Source organism: Egretta garzetta, unplaced genomic scaffold (assembly GCF_000687185.1).
Source record: "Egretta garzetta isolate BGI_Z169 unplaced genomic scaffold, ASM68718v1 scaffold287, whole genome shotgun sequence".
NCBI lineage: Eukaryota > Metazoa > Chordata > Aves > Pelecaniformes > Ardeidae > Egretta > Egretta garzetta.
The window spans coordinates 819,186-831,100 of NW_009260435.1; the positions used below are offsets into that span (position 1 = coordinate 819,186).

The 11,915-nt window shown below is 48.1% G+C and overlaps 1 protein-coding gene across 3 annotated transcripts in view; it reads right to left on the reverse strand.

The window, feature by feature from the left end:
* The window catches only part of CPEB1 (cytoplasmic polyadenylation element binding protein 1), a 37,109-nt gene extending 25,658 nt beyond the window's left edge, over positions 1-11,451 (reverse strand). For 2 of the 3 annotated variants that reach the window (XM_009643891.1, XM_009643890.1), the window contains exons 1-3: positions 11,437-11,451; positions 10,866-11,043; positions 82-270 (exon numbers count right to left, since the gene is read on the reverse strand). In XM_009643891.1, the coding sequence (XP_009642186.1) occupies positions 82-270; positions 10,866-11,043; positions 11,437-11,451 (382 nt within the window). Of the gene's footprint in view, positions 1-81; positions 274-10,865; positions 11,044-11,436 lie in introns of those variants that run through there. The other variant, XM_009643892.1, reaches the window with a different exon arrangement.
* Between the last annotated feature and the right edge of the window lie 464 nt (positions 11,452-11,915).

Consider the following 11,915-nt stretch of genomic DNA (forward strand, 5'->3'; position numbering starts at 1 on the left):
AAGCAAATCACTCCCCAGTAGCTTTAAATTGGCCCAAAATAAAAGGAATCCAACAACTGTTGCTGCGTGTGCCAGACTCACCGGACTGTGTGCTGGTTTGTGCTGCAGCATCAGAGTCCTGGGTGCTCCAGGGTCTGTCCCACCCTGTCAGGTTGAGGGACTGCAGGCCAAGGCACAGATCATTGGTGTCTGGGAGGCCACGGGAAGACTCTTGCGTGGACGTGGGGAAAAGCATCCTGCTTGCCACTGCTTCTTCAGAGTCCTGGAAGTCTGCTCAGATTGAGAACAAATAGAAGCTTGAGAGTTCAGGGCTGCTTTTTTCTTTTTAAAGAAGGAGTTTTCCGAAGCGTTAAGCCCCAAGCCAGGTCTCGTGCTGCTCTGAAGCCACAGCTTCTGCAACTAGCAGTTGCACCCCAAAAGGGAGGGCTACCATATGTCCAGAAACCAGCCCCCCACCCCCCTCAGCCCCTCCACCTTCCTATCCCGTCTGCATTACTGACTGGGTCAGCATGTGACCAGGCTGCTGATGCTTACTGTGCTGACAGTGACGTCACTCAGCCATGCAAGAGAACTGCATCAGCTCTTACAAAATAAAGGTAAGAAGAAAGGATAAGATTTCCCCCTGAAAGACAAGACGTCAGGCAGAAGGCAGAGGTGCAGCTCCAGTAAATTGAGGGTGGCAGGCAGCACAAAAGCAGGGCTCCACAATACGGCACAGCAGACAACAGGCTCAAGGCAGCAATCCCCCCAGCAACGATGATAGCAGCAGCGACAGAACAGACAGTTTTAGTGCTACCCAGCTCTCCTGTCCCCGCCTCCCTCCACCCACAAAACCCAAAAACACTTTAGTCCTGGACAGAGTCCAGCTGCTGGCTCCAATTCAGAGCTCAATGCAAAGCTTCGCAATTCTGCTAGCATAATCTATTTGGTTCAACTTGGCCACTGTGCCTCACTGACTCTGCATTGTTTACACTGAGTAACAAGGATAACCTTCAATCCCCCCTGCTACCCAGAGAGAAGCCCATTATCCCAGGTCCAGCCCAAGTGGGCATATCACACCAGTACAGGGAGAAGAGGAGCAGCTGGAATGCAGGACCCATTTCACATCAGGAATTTTTCATGGCCTGTTTACCTTTTGCCCGCCTGGTTCATCCCCCCCTTTCCCAGCCCTCCCCTCCCCTGCAGGGTGTTCACAAGCCTATGGTACTGGAGACACCGGATTCTCCTCAGTTTAAGCCTGTGCCAACAGCCTAAGGAAATCCAGCAGGTTCATAGTCTGAGAACTCCAGTTTGATGCAGGGATCTGGGGGCTGATGAAACCACAAGATGCTCAGCTGTGCTACCCAAAATCTGAGTCAGAGGGCATTTATAAACCAGCTACCAAGCAGCAGCAGCTGTCTCCTCCTCCTCTACCTGCCCCCACACCCTCCCACTGTGCCATCAGATGTACACCTTTTACACAAGGCTCCCAGGTCTTCAGCAGGGCACTGCAGTGCCTCCAGACCATCACATTATCCCTCACATGCAGCCCCAGCCATCCCAGACAGCCTGACAGCATTCCTAGCCTCCTTTTCCACACCCACATCCCGCACCACTCGGCTGCCTGTGACCTAGCAAAGCCCAAGCAAGGCCCTACCATCAGCTGGGTACCCCACACAAGACACAGGCCACTGCTGACACTGGAGGTGGGACCTTCGCACCTTCACTCCACAGCCATTTGGGGAACACCAGTGTTTCCCAGATCACAGCGAGGGGGCTGAAACACTGAAGTGGGGACAAGACCTGCTAAAATCATACCTGCTGGTAACATGCTGCCTTCCCCCTTCCCAGCTGCAACCTCTTCCACAGTACTTCACCAGGATAGCATCCACCAGTTTTTTTTTCTGCTCCCCTAGTAGTACTAGTACAAGCTGTAGTGCCAATTCAGTCACATTACTATCAAGCACCTGTAACAGCATCGAATATTCCTCCAAAAGCATCACACTGCATCTACAGTGGGGTATTTCACTGTATTAATTCTTCCAGTATAGCTTTCAGATTGCTTGTTTTGGACAGGCCCTAAAAACATTTATAATGCAGCTGTAGGGAGGAGAGGATAAAGGCACATTGCTCAGTTCCCACAGCAACCATAACTTGCCCATATGAATATGTAACATTTCTGCATTTATGAAAATGCACAAGTGCTGTGCTCTAACCCAGATCCCCAGCAGCAGGAGACTACCTTCCCTTTGGGGACCAGGATCTTGCTGGTTTTTACACCATCAAGATTAATTCCCACCAAGTTCCATCTTCTGGGAAGCATGGACACAGAATACCAACAGACAGCAGAACCTGAATCCCACTTGGATCCAACATCTTGGATGAAACCCACCACTGAAGAAATAAAGAAAATAGGGAACAAGAAGCACTTGCTCCACAGCATCCAGACACATTTTTCCCTATCTACTTTTTTTCAGGAAATAAGCTGTTTTCTTTAATTGAATGCAATCAGATTCAAGTTCAGAGATCTAAGTTTCCCTCTGATTACTTCAATCTAGATTAAAGACGAGCTCCCTGCAATTTAGTTATGGGTAGAACTGCTGAAGCACAGAGCAGAATTTGCTCAGATAACCAGCATTTTTTAATTAGACCTTTTCCCATGCAAAGCAAATAGCCAGCACAAGCCTGCTTCCCCTTTAACACTCCCAGTCACTCGAAAAGATGGATATGGGTCATCAAGGAAAAACACCCACTTAAATAGAACTTAAATGGGTTTGTGGAATAGTTATTTTCAAATTCAGAGCCTGGAAATTTGTTACAAAGCAATCAATTGTTGATGGCAGACAAAACTAATAGGATACTGGGGCAGGAAGAATTAATTTCCTACAAAAATTCAGTCTAAAGAGTCACAAACTCAAGTTCTTCATAAGTAAACATCTACCAAATATTAAATAATTTCACTCTGCAACCTGACCCAACCCAAATGCTTCGCTGCAGACTTTTCAAGCCCCAAGAACCAGCACAAGTCTTTCCAACCTGGATTTTTCCTTGGAGTTGCCACTGGACACCAACCATCCTGGCAGAGAGCACCACACTGCACTGGGCTCATGTCCAAGTGTCTGGGAGAGACAGAGCTCCCACCTCCCAAACTGGTTAGGTTTAATTTCAACAGCATCACGAGAAGCAAGTCCTCAGTAAAACGCTGCCGTGCAGGTGTCTGAGCAGGCGGCTCTCCTGGATGACGCCCCCCTGTCTGTGCAGGAGATCCCTGGAGGCAGGGCGCACTGCTGGACAGCTTTCCACACCACCGCCCGGAAAGCTGCATTTTTCAGACTTCAAATGCAATCATTGCATTTAGGAACACTTCAAAGGCTTCTTAAAGGTGAGCATCTCGACATAGTTCAGCCCTTAACCTGCAGTTAAACCCTACCAGCCCAGACAGCTTACACAAGCTGCAGCCCCAGCCACTTGTCCCCACCCCAGCACTCCCAGCCCACTTAAGACCAGTTTAGGCAGATGAGTTTCCACACAGGAAGCTGGGCTGGGGAGCCAATCTGGTTAAAACCAAGCCACCAGGAGTTAGTTTTAAGCACAGCTCATTCCCCTGATCTGGTATGCAGTGTGGCTGCACCCACCAGGCATTTGAAACAGGAAAATATTTAGAAAATTACAGCATAAGCCTGTGTGGAGAAGACAACCAGGGACTGGCACCAGGAGCTGCAACCCACAGGCAGTTTGTGGCAGGCGGGTTAAGGTAGCACAGGGAGAGCTCAGTCCCTGTCCCATAGCAGCAGCATCCTTCTGTGCCATCACTTAAGTCTTGAAAGATGATGTTTCAACCAAGTGCAAAGATGTTGAGATATTTGAGCCTTGCAAGACCTAGGCCGCTTGCAAAGCCAGCTAAAAATCCAGCAAATGGGTTTTATCTTAAAAAAACCATGAGAAAAATCTAGAGAAAGGAGGGAACAACAATTAAGCAAACGTGAACCAAACAAGCTAGATCCCGCTCCTACCACCTCTGCAGCCATGAAGAAGTCTCCCTTCACTCCCACGTGCTGATTTCTAGCAGAACCTGAACACATAGGAAGCCCCTCCAGAATCAAAAGCCCCTGAGCATACAGAGCAGGGGAAGGATAAGCACAGCTCAGCTGTAAGCTCTGTTCACTGCCAAAACCAGACACACCTTTGTGTGCAGCTACCTTGTGGGCTAGAGCTCCGACCAAGGCTGAACTTCCAAACCAAATCTGGAGAAGCAAGAGGCAAGGCAAACATTTCTGCAGATTCTTCAGGTCACAAACAGGAAGGCAGCTCACAGCTTTGCCTTTCACACCTCCAGTTTTAAAGGCTAGGAATTGCATCCCTGAAAATTAAGCTTCTCAAGTACATTTTGCAAACAAAGACAAACAAATCTAAAGTGAAAGCTTTTAGAGGATGAGCCAGTTGTATTACTAAGTTGCGCTGAGGATCATCAGGAGCTTAGGAAAGCTCGTTAGGTGTAAACCTACTAGTTACAAGCAGTTTTTCTGCTACAGAACTAAGGATCTTACCTGTAATCTGAAAAATTCCTCAAGTGGAGACATTTCCTGCTGCATGACCTGTTTCACAGCCAGAGCAAGAAGTTCGCCTTATTCCCGTAACCACAAACATTTCAACAGCTGGCAAGCAACTATTTAAGAAACTAAGGAAGAGGACACTGCAACTTCATCTGGCTGCTCTACCTACCTTTTCCAAGAGTAACAGTGAGAGCTTGCTGCAGGACTGCAGCACCAAAACCAGGAAACCCACAGGAAACCTGCTGGATCCTCAGCAACACCAGCCAATTTGCAACCACAGCAGCTCTAGGCCAAGTGCCTGCTCTTTGCAGCAGATGGTGATGCAGTGATCTGCTTCCATTTGCAGATCTGATGAAGAAACCCATTTACTAGAGAGACTTTCCAGTAGATAATTGCATTGTGCCCACGTAGGCAAAGACCTGTTAATGTGACACTTGAAATAGAAAGGCCAAAACCTAAGGCTGTAGGCATGCACCTCTTTTGGGGCACAGGGGTTGAATTTCACTATTCCGGATTCACATACCAGGCAGAGCATTTATTTGGGGCAAGCAGAACAGTTCTCTGCTGCAGGCAAGCTCCTGCTAACAGCCTTGCTCTGCCTTGGGCACCCCAGGCAAGCAGCACTACACTTTTGGTTTCTGCACCTACATTTTGTCTCCACGTCCTAGACAACATGCATCAGGTCAGCTGCATTGGGTGCTGCCTGGCATGTTTTCTCAAGGCTGCAGGGCAGCAAGGATGATAGTAATTTACATTATAGTACCAGAGAGGACTTTTTGGGTGGCTAAACAAGCCAGGTCATTAATTGACTGCAATTGAGAACAAACAGGAAGCTGATTTAGTCACCACCTAGTCCAGGTTTGCATTTGTCCTTCAGTTTTCCTTAAATAAAACAGCCACTGAGAATCATTAGGACCTGATGGGCCACAACTAACAGCCTTTACACTGAACTTGGCACCTGAAGCCACTGCCATCCACAGGAAGTCATTTAAGCATCTCCCATTTCTTCACACAATGCACTGTCAACTTATAGCAAAATAATGGCTGCTTTGCCTCAGTTAAATGAGCAGAGCTTAATGAAAGGGAAATCAATGCTGCTGGGACATCAGGGGTACCTACAGTCCTTTTAAATACATTTGTTTAAAGCCAGCATAACCTTCGGGTGAAGACAGTCAGCTTAGCCAGACAAGTAAATGGGCATACAAAGGCCTCAAAGGGAGCTTTACTCACTGCTCTACTTAAGCTGGAAGTTGTGCCTACAGAACAGGATGATTTCAAGGGCTGGTTTAGTGGTTTTTGGTTTTTTGTTTGGTTTTTTTTTTTCCCAAACCAAATCTGGTAGCAGCACCTTCTGCCCAGCAAGGCCCAGCTTTAAAGCCTGGCAAACAAACCACCTGCTACCTTCAGAAACTGGCTTTGTTCACATTCTTATTCAGAGCAGTGATGAACATGCAGATCAGCTTTAAATTTGGGAGAGGAGAACCACCTTCCCTCTAAAGCAGTTATAGAATCATAGAATGTTTTGGGTTGGAAGGGACCCCTAGAGGTCATCTAGTCCAACCCCCCTGCAGGGAGCAGGGATACCACTAACCAGATCAGGTGGCTCAGAGCCCCATCCAACCTGGCCTTGAATGCTTCCAGGGATGGGGCCTCCACTACCTCTCTGGGCAACTTGTGCCAGTGTTTCACTACCCTCATGGTAAAGAATTTCTTCCTTATATCCAGTCTAAACCTACCCTGGTTTTGTTTAAAACCATCACCCCTTGTCCTGTCACAGCTGGCCCTACCAAAAAGATTTTCCCCATCTTTCCTATAGGCCCCCTTTAGGTATTGAAAGGCCATAATCAGGTCTGCCCGCAGCCTTCTCTTCTCCAGGCTGAACAAGCCCAACTCTCTCAGTCTGTCCTCATGAGAGGTGCTCCAGCCCTCGGATCATTTTTGTGGCCCTCCTCTGGACCCGCTCCAACAGTTCCATGTCCTTCTTGTGCTGAGGGCTCCAGAGCTCCAGGTGAGGTCTCACCAGAGCAGAGTAGAGGGGCAGAATCACCTCCCTCTACCTGCTGGCCACACTTCTCCTGATGCAGCCCAGAGTACAGTTGGCCTTCTGGGCTGCCAGCGCACATTGCCAGCTCATGTCCAGCTTTTCATCCACCAAAAGTTGCCCCAGTACAGGCTGCACCTCAGCAGGGATGGCAGGAGTTGAGCTGGAAGACATTGACTCCTGCCTCTAGCAAGGCCACATTTTCTCTCCCATCTCCAAACCACGTGAAAAGCCACTAGCCTTGCTGAAGGAGTTTTGCCTTTCTTCAGAGAGGACTGAGTCTGCCCAAAAGGCAGGTGTTTTGTGAAGCACCACGCAATCCCATCCCAGAAGCTACCAGACAGGTTCTACAGTTACAGCTTTCACCACACTGCTGCACTGTACCCTTGGGTCTGGGCTAGCGAGCTAAGCCTAGGCTTGGGGAACTCCTGGAGCAAGCACCCATGCACCACTGCAGTGGCTGTCAGGCTGACAACTCAGATCATTTTGATGAGGCAACCAACTTCACCAAGGATTATCATTAACTGCAAACTGATCTCTATAAGAGATTTAACATAAGGTATGGCAAGCTAAATCTCCAGCAGCAGTCCTTTCCGCCACAGAGCTCTTCCCAGATCTGGATAACTCTCCAGCTGTGTCAGGCTGCTGAATAAGGATGTTTCTCACATTGCTCAGGCTGCTGCTGTACTGATCTCTTCTCAGCATCATCTTGCTGCATGCCTCATTGTACCAAGTAAGGCATCTCCACACGTGTTTCCACAATAGCATTAGTGAAAGGTCACAAACTTCTGCTGTCCCTTCTCCACCACATGTAATCCTCTTAATGCTAAAGGGGCTTCTTACACACAAGTCCAATCCAGGATAAATTTAGTTTGACCTGAGGAAGACAACTGAAAAGCCCCAGGGACCATGAATGAAGTACAAGTATTTCCCCTGCTGGAATAAAATCTCCTTGCCAAGCCCACCAGTCAAAAGGGTTTAAGTTGTAAAAAGACAGACCTTTCAACCTGTTATAGCTACTACATTAAGGGTCATTAAGGCTTGTTAAGACTGCCCAAGCTACAGGCTTCATGATAATGTAGCCTAACCACAATACACAACTTGTTCCTGCACCAAGCAAGAGCACCAGAGGCTCACGAATTCTTCAGAAGTGATTTAACTTGGAGCAGTGACGAAACACCATGAGATCAAGGGTCTCTACTCCATTAGTCACCTACCCAAAAGCCAGGCTCACCAACAGCAAGACACTGATCCTGCAGAGCCTTGTCTTGTTCACACAAAGGCACAGCAAACAACTCCAACAGCCTGCTTCAGGCTGTAACCCTCCTGCCCAGAACAGGGGCCAGTCAGCAGCATTATTTTCTGGGTTTTAGCGATTTGCTGCTCAGCCTTACAGCCATCAGGTGTGAACTTCTGCAAGATTGCCACAACCTAGGCCAGGGTCCAAGGGCCAAAGCTCCTCCCCATGTGCAGATCACAGCTGTTCCAGGATTCGTATCCTTGACAACAGCACGAAGTTTTTCATGGAGAAGATGCTCATTAGCAACACATTAAACAACAGAATCAGCTCGTGCACTTTCCTGGTCCAGAGACTGGAAGAAGCTTGCAGAACAGCATTCAGGCCCTTGTTACCTACCAAGAGCTCCTGACTGACACTACCAAAACAAGGCCAGCACTGCAAGTAGACTGTAACTCCGAGCTGCCAATGCACTGGCAGATGCTGAATCATCCACAGATTTATAGCTGATAACTGCTGGCCTGGCTGGGGTAGCTTAGTTTGTACTCCATTATCAGTCTTTTGTACAGCCCAGAGGCACCCTCTGAAAAAAAAAATCCCATGTTTCCATTAGCTTGAAAGGTGAGGTCACCCAAGGCAGCCACTTTCTAGCCCTGCCTCAGCAGTGTCTAGCACCCCTTTGGGAAGCAAGCAAGCCTCTTTCCTCATGCTATCACAAGTGTTTGTGCCACTGCACAGGGTTTTGATCCAAGCTAAAAGCCTCCTGTCAGGTTATCCGATGCTGATCAGGGCCCCCACCCTGGTCCATGTAGCACACAAATGTCTGTGCCAGCAGCCAGCACCTACTTGTGTGGCCTCAATTGCTACATCAGGAACAAGAGCAGCTGCTGAGGATGTCCCAAAAAGCACAACTTTGGTTGCCCTGCAGCAGAAACAATGTTTGCTAGAAGAAGCCTCTTTTACATGCAAGTCCCAGCATACTTGTCCTACTGGAGGCTTTCCACAGAAGTTACTTTGCAATACCCTGAAACAAGCACAGTTTAACATCACTGAAGGGAAAAATCACCCCATTTCGAGTCAAAGCACCACCTCTCAGCAGCCCCACACTAGGCAAGAGCCCCTGCTCCAGGTATCCCTAAGAAACACCATAGCAACTGACAGACCAAGCAGAGATTTACACACAGAAGGTCAGTTATCAGGTTAATTTCATTGTCAGGTGAATTCCCCAGTCCCTCAAAGAAGAGCTTTACAAGTCTAGAAGACAGTACCACAAATTAAAATTTATGTGCCAGCTCTAAGCCTAAACCCAAAACTAACCTAGTATCTTCACAGGATTAATCTGCTCTAGTGGGCAGGGATAGTTCCTTTATCAACTAGGTTAACTTTGGCAAGTAAGCTGAAGCTTAATTAGGAAACATTTCCATTCGAAATTATAAATTGAATATGAAGGGCTAGAGCTAAGATTTCAACAAGGCAGCCAGAAGCAACTCTTTCATGAACTCATTGTAAGGAGACAAAGGAAAACACTTAGGTTTATTCCTCCCTTATGCTTCCAGTACATCAAGATCAGATAACACTGACCACCACTGTGGCAAGGGACAAAAAATATCTAAACAGCTCAGTACAACGGCAAATCTCTAAAAAAATGCACCACCAGCCACACCACTGACCTGCATTAATTAATATTCATTACACAACTGCTCAGGAGTAGCCAGCATATCCTCTGATACCACTTTACTAGGCACATTTCAAGCAATGCTGGCTATAGATCCATACCTCGAAGCAAATGATTCGCTTCCTCTGGTATTTCTGCAGTGCCAGCACAGGATCACATGGCCAGGTCAGCCCCTGGTCCACAGTGCTAAGCCCTTCAAATACCCAGGAGATTAAGATGCACTGGAAGTCATCTGGTAGCAGTCATTTTGCTAGTCCAGAACAAAGTTACACTGCACAGGCATCAAACAGACCCACAGAATGCCCAGACACCTGTTTGCAGCTTCCCCCCCCGCCCCTTTACACCCATTTGGTTGAAACTTATCAGATTATCCATGACCACAAAACAACCCTGTCTCCACACGGCTGCAGAGAAAGCTTCTCCACCTACAGCAGCCTGCAAGGTCACCAGCTGGCAAGGTTTTTCCCTTTACTTCCCACTTTGTTTTGGGACAAGTCCAGAGGGTCAGTTTGTTTCCAATAATGGCCAAAGTGTTTATTGACCCTATAATTCAGAGGCCAGAGGAGCAACAGCCATCTCTTTCAAGTGCCCAGATCCTTGGCACAAGTACCATTGCACAGAAGTGCACTGGCAAGCAGAACATCAGGCACTGGGCAGGTACATTTACTGGCAGATCCTGCCTGCTGTAAAGGGACAAAAGCATGTCCTTCACTTACATAAAAATAAGATTGGACCCAATGCGCTTTGCTTTGGCATGGAGCCTTCTGTTTTGAGGCAGATCAAGTGCGAGACAGCAGAATATGCCCACTCCCCTCAGCCTGCAGGAAGCAAAGCTTGCAGCATTTATTTCATAATCCCAAGCCTGCTTTGCAAGAAAAGTCTTCACTGACATGTACTGCTTTGGTGTGCTCTTAAATACACAGTTAACTGACCTGTAGCAAACACACTCAAAATTCTTCTGCATTTTTAATGTATGCAGCAAACCAGCCATACTAGCCACTAACAGACAAATCCTGCTTCCAGGAGAGGCAGACTGTAAAGGAGTCTGCCAGAGCTATCTATGCCAGAAGTTGGCAGGTCAGGCAGCTAGCACTCCTGTCCTGCCTACCCCGATAATCCACAACATCGCAGGGAGCAAGCCTTCCTAGGCACCTCCACACTGCCAGGGAATACCTGGGTCATCCACCTCAGGCAGACAAATGAAGCCCCCAGTACCAAAACAGCATTAACCCTGCCTCCAGGCAGCTCTCTGCTCACAAGCATGTGCCAGCAACCACACCACCAAGCAGTACCACTGCATCTTCACTAGGTCCCAACAGGTAACTCCCCCCTTCCACCAGCCTCTGTTCCCTCAAGCTCGCCATGAGCCCATCGCGTCACCTGGCAGGACATCACGTTTGCTTTTTGTGACTGGCGTGGTGCAGACTCCACTGAAATCCAAAGAGTTGTCCAACATGGCATTTATTCGGCGGAATATATCTGCATTGCTGCAAGTGGAAAGTGCAGGGGCATCCGGGCTATCCCAGCAGTCCTTTATGCTCCTCCCAGTATCTTCTTTCTGGTAAAAAAGAACAAGTATTGATGTCAAGCAGGCTAGTGTACTCACCACCCAGCTTTCAACATGTTGTGGAGAGTCTGGATTGCCTCCAATACTCGTATTAGCTTTAGCTGCAGGTCTTAGCAACACTCAAGTACAATTCTTGTCATTAAAGAAACAGTTAAGCAAATGGGTGAGCAATTTGTCAGCACAGCACATCAGAGCAGGACCATCCCAGTCACAAACAGGTACCAGCTCACCACAGGTAGGGTGAACTTTAGACTAAGAGCCACAGCACCCAAGCTAGCATGGTTGCTAACACAAGCTCCCCACTGCATTTCCCCAGCACATCAAAACACCAAAGCAGATCTGATGAAGAGGCATGCGCCTTCTCCCCAGCATCAGCCTCAGGACAAGGGGAATGCTCATGGTCAAGGCAGCCACCATGAGAAGCCACAGTGGCTCCTCCTTGCACACAGCAGGGGAGAGCAAGGCTCACTTCACCACCCACCTTTGAGAGCTCTGAACAGCATCTTTGAACAGCCCAAGTCAGCAGCCATGCAATCACTTCAGGCTTGTGGAAAAAAACATGACTTCTCAGCTAACCAAACACAGCCCCAAATACTAAGGTGTCCCTTGGAAAGGTAGAGAACCAGACCCCGATCTTCCCTTTAGGTAGCAGCTCCTGACCAGAAAGGGATGTTACCCCAAACCAGCTCTGCTTTAGCATGACTCCCACAGGCACCGATCTACCAGCATCAAGGTTTTTGGGACCATACTACACAAGCCAGAGCTCTTGTAAAGCTTTCTCTTCGTGAAAAAGATCAAACCCCTCCTTCCTTCCTGGTGCCAGTCCAGAGAACCAGCAAATGCAGCTGCTTCTCTCAGCTCTG